Source organism: Toxotes jaculatrix, chromosome 6 (assembly GCF_017976425.1).
Source record: "Toxotes jaculatrix isolate fToxJac2 chromosome 6, fToxJac2.pri, whole genome shotgun sequence".
Lineage (NCBI taxonomy): Eukaryota > Metazoa > Chordata > Actinopteri > Toxotidae > Toxotes > Toxotes jaculatrix.
Window position 1 is genome coordinate 11,823,418 of NC_054399.1, and position 21,670 is coordinate 11,845,087.

Here is a 21,670-nt window from a genome sequence, read left to right on the forward strand (position 1 = left end):
AAAAAACGTCATAGTATAGTAAGGCGTCAAAATCGGTGAAAAAAAGTCCAAATTTTTTTCGACGTCAAAATGTCATAAAAAACGTCATAGTATAGTAAGGCGTTTTTTTCGGACAAAAAAAGTCAAAATTTTTTTCGACCTCAAAATGTCATAAAAAACGTCATAGTATAGTAAGGCGTTTTTTTCGGACAAAAAAAGTCCAAATTTTTTTCGACCTCAAAATGTCATAAAAAACGTCATAGTATAGTAAGGCGTTTTTTTCGGACAAAAAAAGTCCAAATTTTTTTCGACCTCAAAATGTCATAAAAAACGTCATAGTATAGTAAGGCGTCAAAATCGGTGAAAAAAAGTCCAAATTTTTTTCGACCTCAAAATGTCATAACAAACGTCATAGTATAGTAAGGCGTCAAAATCGGTGAAAAAAAGTCCAAATTTTTTTCGACCTCAAAATGTCATAAAAAACGTCATAGTATAGTAAGGCGTTTTTTTCGGACAAAAAAAGTCAACATTTTTTTCGACCTCAAAATGTCATAAAAAACGTCATAGTATAGTAAGGCGTCAAAATCGGTGAAAAAAAGTCCAAATTTTTTTCGACCTCAAAATGTCATAAAAAACGTCATAGTATAGTAAGGCGTTTTTTTCGGACAAAAAAAGTCAAAAATTTTTTCGACCTCAAAATGTCATAAAAAAACATCATAGTATAGTAAGGCGTTTTTTTCGGACAAAAAAAGTCCAAATTTTTTTCGACCTCAAAATGTCATAAAAAACGTCATAGTATAGTAAGGCGTCAAAATCGGTGAAAAAAAGTCCAAATTTTTTTCGACCTCAAAATGTCATAAAAAACGTCATAGTATAGTAAGGCGTTTTTTTCGGACAAAAAAAGTCCAAATTTTTTTCGACCTCAAAATGTCATAAAAAACGTCATAGTATAGTAAGGCGTCAAAATCGGTGAAAAAATGTCAAAAATTTTTTCGACCTCAAAATGTCATAAAAACGTCATAGTATAGTAAGGCGTCAAAATCGGTGAAAAAAAGTCCAAATTTTTTTCGACCTCAAAATGTCATAAAAAACGTCATAGTATAGTAAGCCGTTTTTTTCGGACAAAAAAAGTCCAAATTTTTTTCGACCTCAAAATGTCATAAAAAACGTCATAGTATAGTAAGCCGTTTTTTTCGGACAAAAAAAGTCAAAATTTTTTTCGACCTCAAAATGTCATAAAAAACGTCATAGTATAGTAAGGCGTCAAAATCGGTGAAAAAAAGTCCAAATTTTTTTCGACCTCAAAATGTCATAAAAAACGTCATAGTATAGTAAGGCGTTTTTTTCGGACAAAAAAAGTCCAAAATTTTTTCGACCTCAAAATGTCATAAAAAACGTCATAGTATAGTAAGGCGTTTTTTTCGGACAAAAAAAGTCCAAATTTTTTTCGACCTCAAAATGTCATAAAAAACGTCATAGTATAGTAAGGCGTCAAAATCGGTGAAAAAAAGTCCAAATTTTTTTCGACCTCAAAATGTCATAAAAAACGTCATAGTATAGTAAGGCGTTTTTTTCGGACAAAAAAAGTCCAAATTTTTTTCGACCTCAAAATGTCATAAAAAACGTCATAGTATAGTAAGGCGTCAAAATCGGTGAAAAAAAGTCAAATTTTTTTTCGACCTCAAAATGTCATAAAAAACGTCATAGTATAGTAAGGCGTCTTTTTCGGGCAAAAAAAGTCCAAATTTTTTTCGACCTCAAAATGTCATAAAAAACGTCATAGTATAGTAAGGCGTCAAAATCGGTGAAAAAAAGTCCAAATTTTTTTCGACCTCAAAATGTCATAAAAAACGTCATAGTATAGTAAGGCGTTTTTTTCGGACAAAAAAAGTCCAAATTTTTTTCGACCTCAAAATGTCATAAAAAACGTCATAGTATAGTAAGGCGTCAAAATCGGTGAAAAAAAGTCCAATTTTTTTTCGACCTCAAAATGTCATAAAAAAACATCATAGTATAGTAAGGCGTTTTTTTCGGACAAAAAAAGTCCAAATTTTTTTCGACCTCAAAATGTCATAAAAAACGTCATAGTATAGTAAGGCGTCAAAATCGGTGAAAAAAAGTCCAAATTTTTTTCGACCTCAAAATGTCATAAAAAACGTCATAGTATAGTAAGGCGTTTTTTTCGGACAAAAAAAGTCCAAATTTTTTTCGACCTCAAAATGTCATAAAAAACGTCATAGTATAGTAAGGCGTCAAAATCGGTGAAAAAAAGTCAAAAAATTTTTCGACCTCAAAATGTCATAAAAAACGTCATAGTATAGTAAGGCGTCAAAATCGGTGAAAAAAAGTCCAAATTTTTTTCGACCTCAAAATGTCATAAAAAACGTCATAGTATAGTAAGGCGTTTTTTTCGGACAAAAAAAGTCAAAAATTTTTTCGACCTCAAAATGTCATAAAAAACGTCATAGTATAGTAAGGCGTTTTTTTCGGACAAAAAAAGTCCAAATTTTTTTCGACCTCAAAATGTCATAAAAAACGTCATAGTATAGTAAGGCGTCAAAATCGGTGAAAAAAAGTCAAATTTTTTTTCGACCTCAAAATGTCATAAAAAACGTCATAGTATAGTAAGGCGTCTTTTTCGGGCAAAAAAAGTCCAAATTTTTTTCGACCTCAAAATGTCATAAAAAACGTCATAGTATAGTAAGGCGTCAAAATCGGTGAAAAAAAGTCAAAAATTTTTTCGACCTCAAAATGTCATAAAAAACGTCATAGTATAGTAAGGCGTCAAAATCGGTGAAAAAAAGTCAACATTTTTTTTGACCTCAAAATGTCATAAAAAACGTCATAGTATAGTAAGGCGTCAAAATCGGTGAAAAAAAGTCCAAATTTTTTTCGACCTCAAAATGTCATAAAAAACGTCATAGTATAGTAAGGCGTTTTTTTCGGACAAAAAAAGTCCAAATTTTTTTCGACCTCAAAATGTCATAAAAAACGTCATAGTATAGTAAGGCGTTTTTTTCGGACAAAAAAAGTCCAAATTTTTTTCGACCTCAAAATGTCATAAAAAACGTCATAGTATAGTAAGGCGTCAAAATCGGTGAAAAAATGTCAAAAATTTTTTCGACCTCAAAATGTCATAAAAAACGTCATAGTATAGTAAGGCGTCAAAATCGGTGAAAAAAAGTCCAAATTTTTTTCGACCTCAAAATGTCATAAAAAACGTCATAGTATAGTAAGGCGTCTTTTTCGGGCAAAAACAGTCAAAATTTTTTTCGACCTCAAAATGTCATAAAAAACGTCATAGTATAGTAAGGCGTCAAAATCGGTGAAAAAAAGTCAAAAATTTTTTCGACCTCAAAATGTCATAAAAAACGTCATAGTATAGTAAGGCGTCAAAATCGGTGAAAAAAAGTCCAAATTTTTTTCGACCTCAAAATGTCATAAAAAACGTCATAGTATAGTAAGGCGTTTTTTTCGGACAAAAAAAGTCAAAAATTTTTTCGACCTCAAAATGTCATAAAAAACGTCATAGTATAGTAAGGCGTTTTTTTCGGACAAAAAAAGTCCAAATTTTTTTCGACCTCAAAATGTCATAAAAAACGTCATAGTATAGTAAGGCGTCAAAATCGGTGAAAAAAAGTCAAATTTTTTTTCGACCTCAAAATGTCATAAAAAACGTCATAGTATAGTAAGGCGTCTTTTTCGGGCAAAAAAAGTCCAAATTTTTTTCGACCTCAAAATGTCATAAAAAACGTCATAGTATAGTAAGGCGTCAAAATCGGTGAAAAAAAGTCAAAAATTTTTTCGACCTCAAAATGTCATAAAAAACGTCATAGTATAGTAAGGCGTCAAAATCGGTGAAAAAAAGTCAACATTTTTTTTGACCTCAAAATGTCATAAAAAACGTCATAGTATAGTAAGGCGTCAAAATCGGTGAAAAAAAGTCAACATTTTTTTTGACCTCAAAATGTCATAAAAAACGTCATAGTATAGTAAGGCGTTTTTTTCGGACAAAAAAAGTCAAAAATTTTTTCGACCTCAAAATGTCATAAAAAACGTCATAGTATAGTAAGGCGTTTTTTTCGGACAAAAAAAGTCCAAATTTTTTTCGACCTCAAAATGTCATAAAAAACGTCATAGTATAGTAAGGCGTCAAAATCGGTGAAAAAAAGTCCAAATTTTTTTCGACCTCAAAATGTCATAAAAAACGTCATAGTATAGTAAGGCGTCAAAATCGGTGAAAAAAAGTCCAAATTTTTTTCGACGTCAAAATGTCATAAAAAACGTCATAGTATAGTAAGGCGTTTTTTTCGGACAAAAAAAGTCAAAATTTTTTTCGACCTCAAAATGTCATAAAAAACGTCATAGTATAGTAAGGCGTTTTTTTCGGACAAAAAAAGTCCAAATTTTTTTCGACCTCAAAATGTCATAAAAAACGTCATAGTATAGTAAGGCGTTTTTTTCGGACAAAAAAAGTCCAAATTTTTTTCGACCTCAAAATGTCATAAAAAACGTCATAGTATAGTAAGGCGTCAAAATCGGTGAAAAAAAGTCCAAATTTTTTTCGACCTCAAAATGTCATAACAAACGTCATAGTATAGTAAGGCGTCAAAATCGGTGAAAAAAAGTCCAAATTTTTTTCGACGTCAAAATGTCATAAAAAACGTCATAGTATAGTAAGGCGTTTTTTTCGGACAAAAAAAGTCAACATTTTTTTCGACCTCAAAATGTCATAAAAAACGTCATAGTATAGTAAGGCGTCAAAATCGGTGAAAAAAAGTCCAAATTTTTTTCGACCTCAAAATGTCATAAAAAACGTCATAGTATAGTAAGGCGTTTTTTTCGGACAAAAAAAGTCAAAAATTTTTTCGACCTCAAAATGTCATAAAAAAACATCATAGTATAGTAAGGCGTTTTTTTCGGACAAAAAAAGTCCAAATTTTTTTCGACCTCAAAATGTCATAAAAAACGTCATAGTATAGTAAGGCGTCAAAATCGGTGAAAAAAAGTCCAAATTTTTTTCGACCTCAAAATGTCATAAAAAACGTCATAGTATAGTAAGGCGTTTTTTTCGGACAAAAAAAGTCCAAATTTTTTTCGACCTCAAAATGTCATAAAAAACGTCATAGTATAGTAAGGCGTCAAAATCGGTGAAAAAATGTCAAAAATTTTTTCGACCTCAAAATGTCATAAAAACGTCATAGTATAGTAAGGCGTCAAAATCGGTGAAAAAAAGTCCAAATTTTTTTCGACCTCAAAATGTCATAAAAAACGTCATAGTATAGTAAGCCGTTTTTTTCGGACAAAAAAAGTCAAAATTTTTTTCGACCTCAAAATGTCATAAAAAACGTCATAGTATAGTAAGCCGTTTTTTTCGGACAAAAAAAGTCAAAATTTTTTTCGACCTCAAAATGTCATAAAAAACGTCATAGTATAGTAAGGCGTCAAAATCGGTGAAAAAAAGTCCAAATTTTTTTCGACCTCAAAATGTCATAAAAAACGTCATAGTATAGTAAGGCGTTTTTTTCGGACAAAAAAAGTCCAAAATTTTTTCGACCTCAAAATGTCATAAAAAACGTCATAGTATAGTAAGGCGTTTTTTTCGGACAAAAAAAGTCCAAATTTTTTTCGACCTCAAAATGTCATAAAAAACGTCATAGTATAGTAAGGCGTCAAAATCGGTGAAAAAAAGTCCAAATTTTTTTCGACCTCAAAATGTCATAAAAAACGTCATAGTATAGTAAGGCGTTTTTTTCGGACAAAAAAAGTCCAAATTTTTTTCGACCTCAAAATGTCATAAAAAACGTCATAGTATAGTAAGGCGTCAAAATCGGTGAAAAAAAGTCAAATTTTTTTTCGACCTCAAAATGTCATAAAAAACGTCATAGTATAGTAAGGCGTCTTTTTCGGGCAAAAAAAGTCCAAATTTTTTTCGACCTCAAAATGTCATAAAAAACGTCATAGTATAGTAAGGCGTCAAAATCGGTGAAAAAAAGTCCAAATTTTTTTCGACCTCAAAATGTCATAAAAAACGTCATAGTATAGTAAGGCGTCTTTTTCGGGCAAAAACAGTCAAAATTTTTTTCGACCTCAAAATGTCATAAAAAACGTCATAGTATAGTAAGGCGTCAAAATCGGTGAAAAAAAGTCAAAAATTTTTTCGACCTCAAAATGTCATAAAAAACGTCATAGTATAGTAAGGCGTCAAAATCGGTGAAAAAAAGTCCAAATTTTTTTCGACCTCAAAATGTCATAAAAAACGTCATAGTATAGTAAGGCGTTTTTTTCGGACAAAAAAAGTCAAAAATTTTTTCGACCTCAAAATGTCATAAAAAACGTCATAGTATAGTAAGGCGTTTTTTTCGGACAAAAAAGTCAACATTTTTTTCGACCTCAAAATGTCATAAAAAACGTCATAGTATAGTAAGGCGTCAAAATCGGTGAAAAAAAGTCCAAATTTTTTTCGACCTCAAAATGTCATAAAAAACGTCATAGTATAGTAAGGCGTCAAAATCGGTGAAAAAAAGTCCAAATTTTTTTCGACGTCAAAATGTCATAAAAAACGTCATAGTATAGTAAGGCGTTTTTTTCGGACAAAAAAAGTCAAAATTTTTTTCGACCTCAAAATGTCATAAAAAACGTCATAGTATAGTAAGGCGTTTTTTTCGGACAAAAAAAGTCCAAATTTTTTTCGACCTCAAAATGTCATAAAAAACGTCATAGTATAGTAAGGCGTTTTTTTCGGACAAAAAAAGTCCAAATTTTTTTCGACCTCAAAATGTCATAAAAAACGTCATAGTATAGTAAGGCGTCAAAATCGGTGAAAAAAAGTCCAAATTTTTTTCGACCTCAAAATGTCATAACAAACGTCATAGTATAGTAAGGCGTCAAAATCGGTGAAAAAAAGTCCAAATTTTTTTCGACCTCAAAATGTCATAAAAAACGTCATAGTATAGTAAGGCGTTTTTTTCGGACAAAAAAAGTCCAAATTTTTTTCGACCTCAAAATGTCATAAAAAACGTCATAGTATAGTAAGGCGTCAAAATCGGTGAAAAAATGTCAAAAATTTTTTCGACCTCAAAATGTCATAAAAACGTCATAGTATAGTAAGGCGTCAAAATCGGTGAAAAAAAGTCCAAATTTTTTTCGACCTCAAAATGTCATAAAAAACATCATAGTATAGTAAGCCGTTTTTTTCGGACAAAAAAAGTCCAAATTTTTTTCGACCTCAAAATGTCATAAAAAACGTCATAGTATAGTAAGCCGTTTTTTTCGGACAAAAAAAGTCAAAATTTTTTTCGACCTCAAAATGTCATAAAAAACGTCATAGTATAGTAAGGCGTCAAAATCGGTGAAAAAAAGTCCAAATTTTTTTCGACCTCAAAATGTCATAAAAAACGTCATAGTATAGTAAGGCGTTTTTTTCGGACAAAAAAAGTCCAAAATTTTTTCGACCTCAAAATGTCATAAAAAACGTCATAGTATAGTAAGGCGTTTTTTTCGGACAAAAAAAGTCCAAATTTTTTTCGACCTCAAAATGTCATAAAAAACGTCATAGTATAGTAAGGCGTCAAAATCGGTGAAAAAAAGTCCAAATTTTTTTCGACCTCAAAATGTCATAAAAAACGTCATAGTATAGTAAGGCGTTTTTTTCGGACAAAAAAAGTCCAAATTTTTTTCGACCTCAAAATGTCATAAAAAACGTCATAGTATAGTAAGGCGTCAAAATCGGTGAAAAAAAGTCAAATTTTTTTTCGACCTCAAAATGTCATAAAAAACGTCATAGTATAGTAAGGCGTCTTTTTCGGGCAAAAAAAGTCCAAATTTTTTTCGACCTCAAAATGTCATAAAAAACGTCATAGTATAGTAAGGCGTCAAAATCGGTGAAAAAAAGTCCAAATTTTTTTCGACCTCAAAATGTCATAAAAAACGTCATAGTATAGTAAGGCGTTTTTTTCGGACAAAAAAAGTCCAAATTTTTTTCGACCTCAAAATGTCATAAAAAACGTCATAGTATAGTAAGGCGTCAAAATCGGTGAAAAAAAGTCCAATTTTTTTTCGACCTCAAAATGTCATAAAAAAACATCATAGTATAGTAAGGCGTTTTTTTCGGACAAAAAAAGTCCAAATTTTTTTCGACCTCAAAATGTCATAAAAAACGTCATAGTATAGTAAGGCGTCAAAATCGGTGAAAAAAAGTCCAAATTTTTTTCGACCTCAAAATGTCATAAAAAACGTCATAGTATAGTAAGGCGTTTTTTTCGGACAAAAAAAGTCCAAATTTTTTTCGACCTCAAAATGTCATAAAAAACGTCATAGTATAGTAAGGCGTCAAAATCGGTGAAAAAATGTCAAAAATTTTTTCGACCTCAAAATGTCATAAAAACGTCATAGTATAGTAAGGCGTCAAAATCGGTGAAAAAAAGTCAAAAATTTTTTCGACCTCAAAATGTCATAAAAAACGTCATAGTATAGTAAGGCGTCAAAATCGGTGAAAAAAAGTCAACATTTTTTTTGACCTCAAAATGTCATAAAAAACGTCATAGTATAGTAAGGCGTCAAAATCGGTGAAAAAAAGTCCAAATTTTTTTCGACCTCAAAATGTCATAAAAAACGTCATAGTATAGTAAGGCGTTTTTTTCGGACAAAAAAAGTCCAAATTTTTTTCGACCTCAAAATGTCATAAAAAACGTCATAGTATAGTAAGGCGTCAAAATCGGTGAAAAAATGTCAAAAATTTTTTCGACCTCAAAATGTCATAAAAAACGTCATAGTATAGTAAGGCGTCAAAATCGGTGAAAAAAAGTCCAAATTTTTTTCGACCTCAAAATGTCATAAAAAACGTCATAGTATAGTAAGGCGTCTTTTTCGGGCAAAAACAGTCAAAATTTTTTTCGACCTCAAAATGTCATAAAAAACGTCATAGTATAGTAAGGCGTCAAAATCGGTGAAAAAAAGTCAAAAATTTTTTCGACCTCAAAATGTCATAAAAAACGTCATAGTATAGTAAGGCGTCAAAATCGGTGAAAAAAAGTCCAAATTTTTTTCGACCTCAAAATGTCATAAAAAACGTCATAGTATAGTAAGGCGTTTTTTTCGGACAAAAAAAGTCAAAAATTTTTTCGACCTCAAAATGTCATAAAAAACGTCATAGTATAGTAAGGCGTTTTTTTCGGACAAAAAAAGTCAACATTTTTTTCGACCTCAAAATGTCATAAAAAACGTCATAGTATAGTAAGGCGTCAAAATCGGTGAAAAAAAGTCCAAATTTTTTTCGACCTCAAAATGTCATAAAAAACGTCATAGTATAGTAAGGCGTCAAAATCGGTGAAAAAAAGTCCAAATTTTTTTCGACGTCAAAATGTCATAAAAAACGTCATAGTATAGTAAGGCGTTTTTTTCGGACAAAAAAAGTCAAAATTTTTTTCGACCTCAAAATGTCATAAAAAACGTCATAGTATAGTAAGGCGTTTTTTTCGGACAAAAAAAGTCCAAATTTTTTTCGACCTCAAAATGTCATAAAAAACGTCATAGTATAGTAAGGCGTTTTTTTCGGACAAAAAAAGTCCAAATTTTTTTCGACCTCAAAATGTCATAAAAAACGTCATAGTATAGTAAGGCGTCAAAATCGGTGAAAAAAAGTCCAAATTTTTTTCGACCTCAAAATGTCATAACAAACGTCATAGTATAGTAAGGCGTCAAAATCGGTGAAAAAAAGTCCAAATTTTTTTCGACGTCAAAATGTCATAAAAAACGTCATAGTATAGTAAGGCGTTTTTTTCGGACAAAAAAAGTCAACATTTTTTTCGACCTCAAAATGTCATAAAAAACGTCATAGTATAGTAAGGCGTCAAAATCGGTGAAAAAAAGTCCAAATTTTTTTCGACCTCAAAATGTCATAAAAAACGTCATAGTATAGTAAGGCGTTTTTTTCGGACAAAAAAAGTCAAAAATTTTTTCGACCTCAAAATGTCATAAAAAAACATCATAGTATAGTAAGGCGTTTTTTTCGGACAAAAAAAGTCCAAATTTTTTTCGACCTCAAAATGTCATAAAAAACGTCATAGTATAGTAAGGCGTCAAAATCGGTGAAAAAAAGTCCAAATTTTTTTCGACCTCAAAATGTCATAAAAAACGTCATAGTATAGTAAGGCGTTTTTTTCGGACAAAAAAAGTCCAAATTTTTTTCGACCTCAAAATGTCATAAAAAACGTCATAGTATAGTAAGGCGTCAAAATCGGTGAAAAAATGTCAAAAATTTTTTCGACCTCAAAATGTCATAAAAACGTCATAGTATAGTAAGGCGTCAAAATCGGTGAAAAAAAGTCCAAATTTTTTTCGACCTCAAAATGTCATAAAAAACGTCATAGTATAGTAAGCCGTTTTTTTCGGACAAAAAAAGTCAAAATTTTTTTCGACCTCAAAATGTCATAAAAAACGTCATAGTATAGTAAGCCGTTTTTTTCGGACAAAAAAAGTCAAAATTTTTTTCGACCTCAAAATGTCATAAAAAACGTCATAGTATAGTAAGGCGTCAAAATCGGTGAAAAAAAGTCCAAATTTTTTTCGACCTCAAAATGTCATAAAAAACGTCATAGTATAGTAAGGCGTTTTTTTCGGACAAAAAAAGTCCAAAATTTTTTCGACCTCAAAATGTCATAAAAAACGTCATAGTATAGTAAGGCGTTTTTTTCGGACAAAAAAAGTCCAAATTTTTTTCGACCTCAAAATGTCATAAAAAACGTCATAGTATAGTAAGGCGTCAAAATCGGTGAAAAAAAGTCCAAATTTTTTTCGACCTCAAAATGTCATAAAAAACGTCATAGTATAGTAAGGCGTTTTTTTCGGACAAAAAAAGTCCAAATTTTTTTCGACCTCAAAATGTCATAAAAAACGTCATAGTATAGTAAGGCGTCAAAATCGGTGAAAAAAAGTCAAATTTTTTTTCGACCTCAAAATGTCATAAAAAACGTCATAGTATAGTAAGGCGTCTTTTTCGGGCAAAAAAAGTCCAAATTTTTTTCGACCTCAAAATGTCATAAAAAACGTCATAGTATAGTAAGGCGTCAAAATCGGTGAAAAAAAGTCCAAATTTTTTTCGACCTCAAAATGTCATAAAAAACGTCATAGTATAGTAAGGCGTCTTTTTCGGGCAAAAACAGTCAAAATTTTTTTCGACCTCAAAATGTCATAAAAAACGTCATAGTATAGTAAGGCGTCAAAATCGGTGAAAAAAAGTCAAAAATTTTTTCGACCTCAAAATGTCATAAAAAACGTCATAGTATAGTAAGGCGTCAAAATCGGTGAAAAAAAGTCCAAATTTTTTTCGACCTCAAAATGTCATAAAAAACGTCATAGTATAGTAAGGCGTTTTTTTCGGACAAAAAAAGTCAAAAATTTTTTCGACCTCAAAATGTCATAAAAAACGTCATAGTATAGTAAGGCGTTTTTTTCGGACAAAAAAAGTCAACATTTTTTTCGACCTCAAAATGTCATAAAAAACGTCATAGTATAGTAAGGCGTCAAAATCGGTGAAAAAAAGTCCAAATTTTTTTCGACCTCAAAATGTCATAAAAAACGTCATAGTATAGTAAGGCGTCAAAATCGGTGAAAAAAAGTCCAAATTTTTTTCGACGTCAAAATGTCATAAAAAACGTCATAGTATAGTAAGGCGTTTTTTTCGGACAAAAAAAGTCAAAATTTTTTTCGACCTCAAAATGTCATAAAAAACGTCATAGTATAGTAAGGCGTTTTTTTCGGACAAAAAAAGTCCAAATTTTTTTCGACCTCAAAATGTCATAAAAAACGTCATAGTATAGTAAGGCGTTTTTTTCGGACAAAAAAAGTCCAAATTTTTTTCGACCTCAAAATGTCATAAAAAACGTCATAGTATAGTAAGGCGTCAAAATCGGTGAAAAAAAGTCCAAATTTTTTTCGACCTCAAAATGTCATAACAAACGTCATAGTATAGTAAGGCGTCAAAATCGGTGAAAAAAAGTCCAAATTTTTTTCGACCTCAAAATGTCATAAAAAACGTCATAGTATAGTAAGGCGTTTTTTTCGGACAAAAAAAGTCAACATTTTTTTCGACCTCAAAATGTCATAAAAAACGTCATAGTATAGTAAGGCGTCAAAATCGGTGAAAAAAAGTCCAAATTTTTTTCGACCTCAAAATGTCATAAAAAACGTCATAGTATAGTAAGGCGTTTTTTTCGGACAAAAAAAGTCAAAAATTTTTTCGACCTCAAAATGTCATAAAAAAACATCATAGTATAGTAAGGCGTTTTTTTCGGACAAAAAAAGTCCAAATTTTTTTCGACCTCAAAATGTCATAAAAAACGTCATAGTATAGTAAGGCGTCAAAATCGGTGAAAAAAAGTCCAAATTTTTTTCGACCTCAAAATGTCATAAAAAACGTCATAGTATAGTAAGGCGTTTTTTTCGGACAAAAAAAGTCCAAATTTTTTTCGACCTCAAAATGTCATAAAAAACGTCATAGTATAGTAAGGCGTCAAAATCGGTGAAAAAATGTCAAAAATTTTTTCGACCTCAAAATGTCATAAAAACGTCATAGTATAGTAAGGCGTCAAAATCGGTGAAAAAAAGTCCAAATTTTTTTCGACCTCAAAATGTCATAAAAAACGTCATAGTATAGTAAGCCGTTTTTTTCGGACAAAAAAAGTCCAAATTTTTTTCGACCTCAAAATGTCATAAAAAACGTCATAGTATAGTAAGCCGTTTTTTTCGGACAAAAAAAGTCAAAATTTTTTTCGACCTCAAAATGTCATAAAAAACGTCATAGTATAGTAAGGCGTCAAAATCGGTGAAAAAAAGTCCAAATTTTTTTCGACCTCAAAATGTCATAAAAAACGTCATAGTATAGTAAGGCGTTTTTTTCGGACAAAAAAAGTCCAAAATTTTTTCGACCTCAAAATGTCATAAAAAACGTCATAGTATAGTAAGGCGTTTTTTTCGGACAAAAAAAGTCCAAATTTTTTTCGACCTCAAAATGTCATAAAAAACGTCATAGTATAGTAAGGCGTCAAAATCGGTGAAAAAAAGTCCAAATTTTTTTCGACCTCAAAATGTCATAAAAAACGTCATAGTATAGTAAGGCGTTTTTTTCGGACAAAAAAAGTCCAAATTTTTTTCGACCTCAAAATGTCATAAAAAACGTCATAGTATAGTAAGGCGTCAAAATCGGTGAAAAAAAGTCAAATTTTTTTTCGACCTCAAAATGTCATAAAAAACGTCATAGTATAGTAAGGCGTCTTTTTCGGGCAAAAAAAGTCCAAATTTTTTTCGACCTCAAAATGTCATAAAAAACGTCATAGTATAGTAAGGCGTCAAAATCGGTGAAAAAAAGTCCAAATTTTTTTCGACCTCAAAATGTCATAAAAAACGTCATAGTATAGTAAGGCGTTTTTTTCGGACAAAAAAAGTCCAAATTTTTTTCGACCTCAAAATGTCATAAAAAACGTCATAGTATAGTAAGGCGTCAAAATCGGTGAAAAAAAGTCCAATTTTTTTTCGACCTCAAAATGTCATAAAAAAACATCATAGTATAGTAAGGCGTTTTTTTCGGACAAAAAAAGTCCAAATTTTTTTCGACCTCAAAATGTCATAAAAAACGTCATAGTATAGTAAGGCGTCAAAATCGGTGAAAAAAAGTCCAAATTTTTTTCGACCTCAAAATGTCATAAAAAACGTCATAGTATAGTAAGGCGTTTTTTTCGGACAAAAAAAGTCCAAATTTTTTTCGACCTCAAAATGTCATAAAAAACGTCATAGTATAGTAAGGCGTCAAAATCGGTGAAAAAATGTCAAAAATTTTTTCGACCTCAAAATGTCATAAAAACGTCATAGTATAGTAAGGCGTCAAAATCGGTGAAAAAAAGTCCAAATTTTTTTCGACCTCAAAATGTCATAAAAAACGTCATAGTATAGTAAGCCGTTTTTTTCGGACAAAAAAAGTCAAAATTTTTTTCGACCTCAAAATGTCATAAAAAACGTCATAGTATAGTAAGCCGTTTTTTTCGGACAAAAAAAGTCCAAATTTTTTTCGACCTCAAAATGTCATAAAAAACGTCATAGTATAGTAAGGCGTCAAAATCGGTGAAAAAAAGTCAAATTTTTTTTCGACCTCAAAATGTCATAAAAAACGTCATAGTATAGTAAGGCGTTTTTTTCGGACAAAAAAAGTCCAAATTTTTTTCGACCTCAAAATGTCATAAAAAACGTCATAGTATAGTAAGGCGTCAAAATCGGTGAAAAAAAGTCCAAATTTTTTTCGACCTCAAAATGTCATAAAAAACGTCATAGTATAGTAAGGCGTTTTTTTCGGACAAAAAAAGTCCAAATTTTTTTCGACCTCAAAATGTCATAAAAAACGTCATAGTATAGTAAGGCGTCAAAATCGGTGAAAAAATGTCAAAAATTTTTTCGACCTCAAAATGTCATAAAAACGTCATAGTATAGTAAGGCGTCAAAATCGGTGAAAAAAAGTCCAAATTTTTTTCGACCTCAAAATGTCATAAAAAACGTCATAGTATAGTAAGGCGTTTTTTTCGGACAAAAAAAGTCAAAAATTTTTTCGACCTCAAAATGTCATAAAAAACGTCATAGTATAGTAAGGCGTCAAAATCGGTGAAAAAAAGTCCAAATTTTTTTCGACCTCAAAATGTCATAAAAAACGTCATAGTATAGTAAGGCGTTTTTTTCGGACAAAAAAAGTCAAAATTTTTTTCGACCTCAAAATGTCATAAAAAACGTCATAGTATAGTAAGGCGTCAAAATCGGTGAAAAAAAGTCAAATTTTTTTTCGACCTCAAAATGTCATAAAAAACGTCATAGTATAGTAAGGCGTCTTTTTCGGGCAAAAAAAGTCCAAATTTTTTTCGACCTCAAAATGTCATAAAAAACGTCATAGTATAGTAAGGCGTCAAAATCGGTGAAAAAAAGTCAAAAATTTTTTCGACCTCAAAATGTCATAAAAAACGTCATAGTATAGTAAGGCGTCAAAATCGGTGAAAAAAAGTCCAAATTTTTTTCGACCTCAAAATGTCATAAAAAACGTCATAGTATAGTAAGGCGTTTTTTTCGGACAAAAAAAGTCAAAATTTTTTTCGACCTCAAAATGTCATAAAAAACGTCATAGTATAGTAAGGCGTTTTTTTCGGACAAAAAAAGTCAACATTTTTTTCGACCTCAAAATGTCATAAAAAAACGTCATAGTATAGTAAGGCGTCAAAATCGGTGAAAAAAAGTCCAAATTTTTTTCGACCTCAAAATGTCATAAAAAACGTCATAGTATAGTAAGGCGTCAAAATCAGTGAAAAAAAGTCCAAATTTTTTTCGACCTCAAAATGTCATAAAAAACGTCATAGTATAGTAAGGCGTCAAAATCGGTGAAAAAAAGTCCAAATTTTTTTCGACCTCAAAATGTCATAAAAAACGTCATAGTATAGTAAGCCGTTTATTTCGGACAACAAAAGTCCACATTTTTTTCGACCTCAAAATGTCATAAAAAACGTCATAGTATAGTAAGGCGTCAAAATCGGTGAAAAAAAGTCCAAATTTTTTTCGACCTCAAAATGTCATAAAAAACATCATAGTATAGTAAGGCGTTTTTTTCGGACAAAAAAAGTCCAAATTTTTTTCGACCTCAAAATGTCATAAAAAACGTCATAGTATAGTAAGGCGTCAAAATCGGTGAAAAAAAGTCCAAATTTTTTTCGACCTCAAAATGTCATAAAAAACGTCATAGTATAGTAAGGCGTTTTTTTCGGACAAAAAAAGTCAAAAATTTTTTCGACCTCAAAATGTCATAAAAAACGTCATAGTATAGTAAGGCGTTTTTTTCGGACAAAAAAAGTCCAAATTTTTTTCGACCTCAAAATGTCATAAAAAACGTCATAGTATAGTAAGGCGTCAAAATCGGTGAAAAAAAGTCCAAATTTTTTTCGACCTCAAAATGTCATAAAAAACGTCATAGTATAGTAAGGCGTCAAAATCGGTGAAAAAAAGTCCAAATTTTTTTCGACCTCAAAATGTCATAAAAAACGTCATAGTATAGTAAGGCGTCAAAATCGGTGAAAAAAAGTCCAAATTTTTTTCGACGTCAAAATGTCATAAAAAACGTCATAGTATAGTAAGGCGTTTTTTTCGGACAAAAAAAGTCCAAATTTTTTTCGACCTCAAAATGTCATAAAAAACGTCATAGTATAGTAAGGCGTCAAAATCGGTGAAAAAAAGTCCAAATTTTTTTCGACCTCAAAATGTCATAAAAAACGTCATAGTATAGTAAGGCGTTTTTTTCGGACAAAAAAAGTCCAAAATTTTTTCGACCTCAAAATGTCATAAAAAACGTCATAGTATAGTAAGGCGTTTTTTTCGGACAAAAAAAGTCAACATTTTTTTCGACCTCAAAATGTCATAAAAAACGTCATAGTATAGTAAGGCGTCAAAATCGGTGAAAAAAAGTCAACATTTTTTTCGACCTCAAAATGTCATAAAAAACGTCATAGTATAGTAAGGCGTTTTTTTCGGACAAAAAAAGTCAAAATTTTTTTCGACCTCAAAATGTCATAAAAAACGTCATAGTATAGTAAGGCGTTTTTTTCGGACAAAAAAAGTCAACATTTTTTTCGACCTCAAAATGTCATAAAAAACGTCATAGTATAGTAAGGCGTCAAAATCGGTGAAAAAAAGTCAACATTTTTTTCGACCTCAAAATGTCATAAAAAACGTCATAGTATAGTAAGGCGTCAAAATCGGTGAAAAAAAGTCCAAATTTTTTTCGACCTCAAAATGTCATAAAAAACGTCATAGTATAGTAAGGCGTTTTTTTCGGACAAAAAAAGTCAAAAATTTTTTCGACCTCAAAATGTCATAAAAAACGTCATAGTATAGTAAGGCGTTTTTTTCGGACAAAAAAAGTCAAAATTTTTTTCGACCTCAAAATGTCATAAAAAACGTCATAGTATAGTAAGGCGTCAAAATCGGTGAAAAAAAGTCCAAATTTTTTTCGACCTCAAAATGTCATAAAAAACGTCATAGTATAGTAAGGCGTCAAAATCGGTGAAAAAAAGTCCAAATTTTTTTCGACCTCAAAATGTCATAAAAAACGTCATAGTATAGTAAGGCGTTTTTTTCGGACAAAAAAAGTCAAAATTTTTTTCGACCTCAAAATGTCATAAAAAACGTCATAGTATAGTAAGGCGTCAAAATCGGTGAAAAAAAGTCCAATTTTTTTTCGACCTCAAAATGTCATAAAAAAACATCATAGTATAGTAAGGCGTTTTTTTCGGACAAAAAAAGTCCAAATTTTTTTCGACCTCAAAATGTCATAAAAAACGTCATAGTATAGTAAGGCGTCAAAATCGGTGAAAAAAAGTCCAAATTTTTTTCGACCTCAAAATGTCATAAAAAACGTCATAGTATAGTAAGGCGTCAAAATCGGTGAAAAAAAGTCCAAATTTTTTTCGACGTCAAAATGTCATAAAAAACGTCATAGTATAGTAAGGCGTTTTTTTCGGACAAAAAAAGTCCAAATTTTTTTCGACCTCAAAATATCATAAAAAACGTCATAGTATAGTAAGGCGTTTTTTTCGGACAAAAAAAGTCCAAATTTTTTTCGACCTCAAAATGTCATAAAAAACGTCATAGTATAGTAAGGCGTCAAAATCGGTGAAAAAATGTCAAAAATTTTTTCGACCTCAAAATGTCATAAAAAACGTCATAGTATAGTAAGGCGTCAAAATCGGTGAAAAAAAGTCCAAATTTTTTTCGACCTCAAAATGTCATAAAAAACGTCATAGTATAGTAAGGCGTCTTTTTCGGGCAAAAACAGTCAAAATTTTTTTCGACCTCAAAATGTCATAAAAAACGTCATAGTATAGTAAGGCGTCAAAATCGGTGAAAAAATGTCAAAAATTTTTTCGACCTCAAAATGTCATAAAAACGTCATAGTATAGTAAGGCGTCAAAATCGGTGAAAAAAAGTCCAAATTTTTTTCGACCTCAAAATGTCATAAAAAACGTCATAGTATAGTAAGGCGTTTTTTTCGGACAAAAAAAGTCAAAAATTTTTTCGACCTCAAAATGTCATAAAAAACGTCATAGTATAGTAAGCCGTTTTTTTCGGACAAAAAAAGTCAAAATTTTTTTCGACCTCAAAATGTCATAAAAAACGTCATAGTATAGTAAGGCGTCAAAATCGGTGAAAAAAAGTCCAATTTTTTTTCGACCTCAAAATGTCATAAAAAAACATCATAGTATAGTAAGGCGTTTTTTTCGGACAAAAAAAGTCCAAATTTTTTTCGACCTCAAAATGTCATAAAAAACGTCATAGTATAGTAAGGCGTCAAAATCGGTGAAAAAAAGTCCAAATTTTTTTCGACCTCAAAATGTCATAAAAAACGTCATAGTATAGTAAGGCGTTTTTTTCGGACAAAAAAAGTCCAAATTTTTTTCGACCTCAAAATGTCATAAAAAACGTCATAGTATAGTAAGGCGTCAAAATCGGTGAAAAAATGTCAAAAATTTTTTCGACCTCAAAATGTCATAAAAACGTCATAGTATAGTAAGGCGTCAAAATCGGTGAAAAAAAGTCCAAATTTTTTTCGACCTCAAAATGTCATAAAAAACGTCATAGTATAGTAAGCCGTTTTTTTCGGACAAAAAAAGTCCAAATTTTTTTCGACCTCAAAATGTCATAAAAAACGTCATAGTATAGTAAGGCGTTTTTTTCGGACAAAAAAAGTCCAAATTTTTTTCGACCTCAAAATGTCATAAAAAACGTCATAGTATAGTAAGGCGTCAAAATCGGTGAAAAAAAGTCAACATTTTTTTCGACCTCAAAATGTCATAAAAAACGTCATAGTATAGTAAGGCGTCAAAATCGGTGAAAAAAAGTCCAAATTTTTTTCGACCTCAAAATGTCATAAAAAACGTCATAGTATAGTAAGGCGTTTTTTTCGGACAAAAAAAGTCCAAATTTTTTTCGACCTCAAAATGTCATAAAAAACGTCATAGTATAGTAAGGCGTCAAAATCGGTCAAAAAAAAGTCAAACAAATTTTTGGCCTCAAAATGTCATAAAACACGTCATACGGCTGTAAAACGTCAAAATATGACAAAAAAATTATTTTTTAGTAAGAGTTTTAGTAAGACTTGAAAATGTTATAAAACGGCCAAAAAAAGGCAATTTTTTTAAATGTCTTACGACATCAAAATATGACAACAAAAGTTATTTTTTGTTCAGACCTCAAAATGTCATAAAAAGCATCATAGTATACTAAGGCGTCAAAATATTACAAAAAAAGTGATTTTTTAGTATGACCTTAAAATGACATAAAAAAAGTCATACGGCCGTAAGGCATCAAAATATGACAAAAAAAGTGATTTTTTTGGTAAGACCTCAAATTGTCATAAAAAGCATCATAGTGTTCTAAGGTGTTAAAATATGACAAAAAAGGTTACTTTCTTGTAAGACCGCAAAATATCATAAAACACATCATATGGCCATAAGGCGTCAAAATATGACAAAAAAATACACTGATATTATAGTAAGACCTCAAAATGTCATAAAACACGTCACGACACGAAAAAAAAAAAAAAAAAAAATCTTCAATTACAATAGGGCTTCGCATGAGTTTTCTTGCTCAGGCCCTAAAAATAAAAATAAAAAAATCATCGACCTAATGTGAAATCTTAACTCCTGAAACTGCACTCACCATCCCCAAAACGTTTGTATTTTGCAAAGCTGTGGAAATTATGTCCTTTCACTGAAGTCAGGGTCGTCTCTCTAAACCAAGGTTCCTTCTTTGGGAGGCAAGTTCGCTGTGCAACACATCGCAGCTCATTTTGAAAGGTTGTCGGTATGTCAGAGTCATATGAATAAGCGTGGATGAACTTGAGCTGCAATCCTGAGAATTTAGACAGATTTTTAAAAAAAAATGCATTATCATACCTTTTGGCAAACGGAAAACAGTCAGTCAAAGAAAATGGCAATATCACTGATATTAACCTACCTATTTCTCTGAATTCATTATAGGAATAAGTCACACACATAAATGTTTGGGCGTTAGCATTTCCATTTGTAGGCCAGAAGTCTTTACTGTGATATGCTGGAAATCTTGGTGTACTGTGAGAGAGCCAAACTCCAGTTCGTCTGTCCAACATCACAACTCCTTTCGGAAGTAAAACAATAGAAAACAATAGAAACAGAGCTTTGCATTGTTACATTGTGATGTTTTTGACTTTGAAAGCAATAAAGTGGAACATGGCTGATCTCACCTTTACTGTGGCCAAATGATGCTGGAGCTTTATATGGATCTGGAGGTTGGTCGCTGTAGAGCATGTATCCAAAGCCTTCAACCTACAACAAACCAATGAAACTCTTTAGTGTGCTTAGTGAAGCTTGTCACGCCACAGAGACTTGTATCCTTTAATATTTTACCTTTCTGTCATAGAAGTCAAACAGTGGTTTCAGGGTGTTTGCCAGAGTGCCAGATTTACTGTTAATGTTCTGTCTGCTGAGCTTCCATCCATTGGTGTTCTCATCCATGTACAGATACGATAAACCGCCATCATTCACCTTGGGCAACTTGTATAAAATATACCTAATGGTACAGAGATAAATATATTCTACTATGTATCCTGCAGAAAACTGAGAAATGGTGAAAATTGTCACAATTCAAAATTTCCACCAACCAGTCGACCTCGTTTCCTTTGTCATTCCTGCATTTCACAGCGGAATCACACGCTTGAAAAAAGATTCCAACACTTAAGAGGAATCTCATCACTGTTCTCTGAAACAATCAAAGGCAATCATGATAGAATAAACAAAAAACATGAGGCAATCCTGAATTATAATATCAGATAAACCAGATGGTCTTTATGACAAGGTACTACACAAGAGAGTTTGTATATCAGTAAAGCTGTGGCTGTCATGGGTTACGTTTTGCCTGACATGCTCATCACTGCTCATTTGCATCAATGATGGCAAAAAGTTTTTCAGCTTCGTCAATGAAAAAATGGGACAGTTCATCATAGTGGTGTTGAGAAATTTAAATTTTATTTAATTTGTCACTGTCTATATGTTTGATTATTGTTTTAATGAACTTTGGGACTGAACTTTTTAAAACTGAGAATACATCACAATCCTTGATGGCGTGATATCGATGAATTGCCAACTCATTTCAAGGTTCTTCTAAGAATTTCACTCATGACTTCAGAGGAATTTTAGTGCAAACAGGTGACAAACTGTAAGAGAGTTCTGCATTTCTAGTAAGCCACTTCCTGGACCTACGAAATCAAATCATCCAATACTGCAACACAACCAGTTTCAAGAGTCAACATTTTTTTGAATAATAATTTTTTGCATACATTTTAAAAATACAAACATTTTACTTACGTATCTAGCCATTTCCATTTCTCTTCACAGTAAACTGTATGTCTGCTTTCGTCACATCTCCACGTTAAATGAAACTGAAACACAGCTCTTAATTTTCATCTGCTTCCTTGTTCCTCGTTCACAAAGTTCACTGCAGATGATTCATTGATTTCAACAGTGTTGACATGGCAGTTACAGGCAGGGCACAACAGAAGGGTTTATTTTGCCTTTTGGGCACAATAGGATGTAGTTTGACCAGTTGAACTGAACTTATTGTAACTTAACCACAACGATAT

General features: G+C 31.2%; 1 protein-coding gene across 1 annotated transcript in view; it reads right to left on the reverse strand.

The window, feature by feature from the left end:
* The window catches only part of LOC121183172 (deoxyribonuclease-2-alpha-like), a 68,667-nt gene extending 47,103 nt beyond the window's left edge, over positions 1–21,564 (reverse strand). Inside the window, exons 1-6 of the mRNA XM_041040082.1 lie at positions 21,396–21,564; positions 20,693–20,790; positions 20,439–20,601; positions 20,276–20,357; positions 20,011–20,169; positions 19,714–19,905 (exon numbers count right to left, since the gene is read on the reverse strand). Coding sequence (XP_040896016.1) covers positions 19,714–19,905; positions 20,011–20,169; positions 20,276–20,357; positions 20,439–20,601; positions 20,693–20,790; positions 21,396–21,413 — 712 coding nt within the window. The 5' untranslated portion in view covers positions 21,414–21,564. The remainder of the gene's footprint in view (positions 1–19,713; positions 19,906–20,010; positions 20,170–20,275; positions 20,358–20,438; positions 20,602–20,692; positions 20,791–21,395) is intronic.
* Positions 21,565–21,670: the final 106 nt, after the last annotated feature.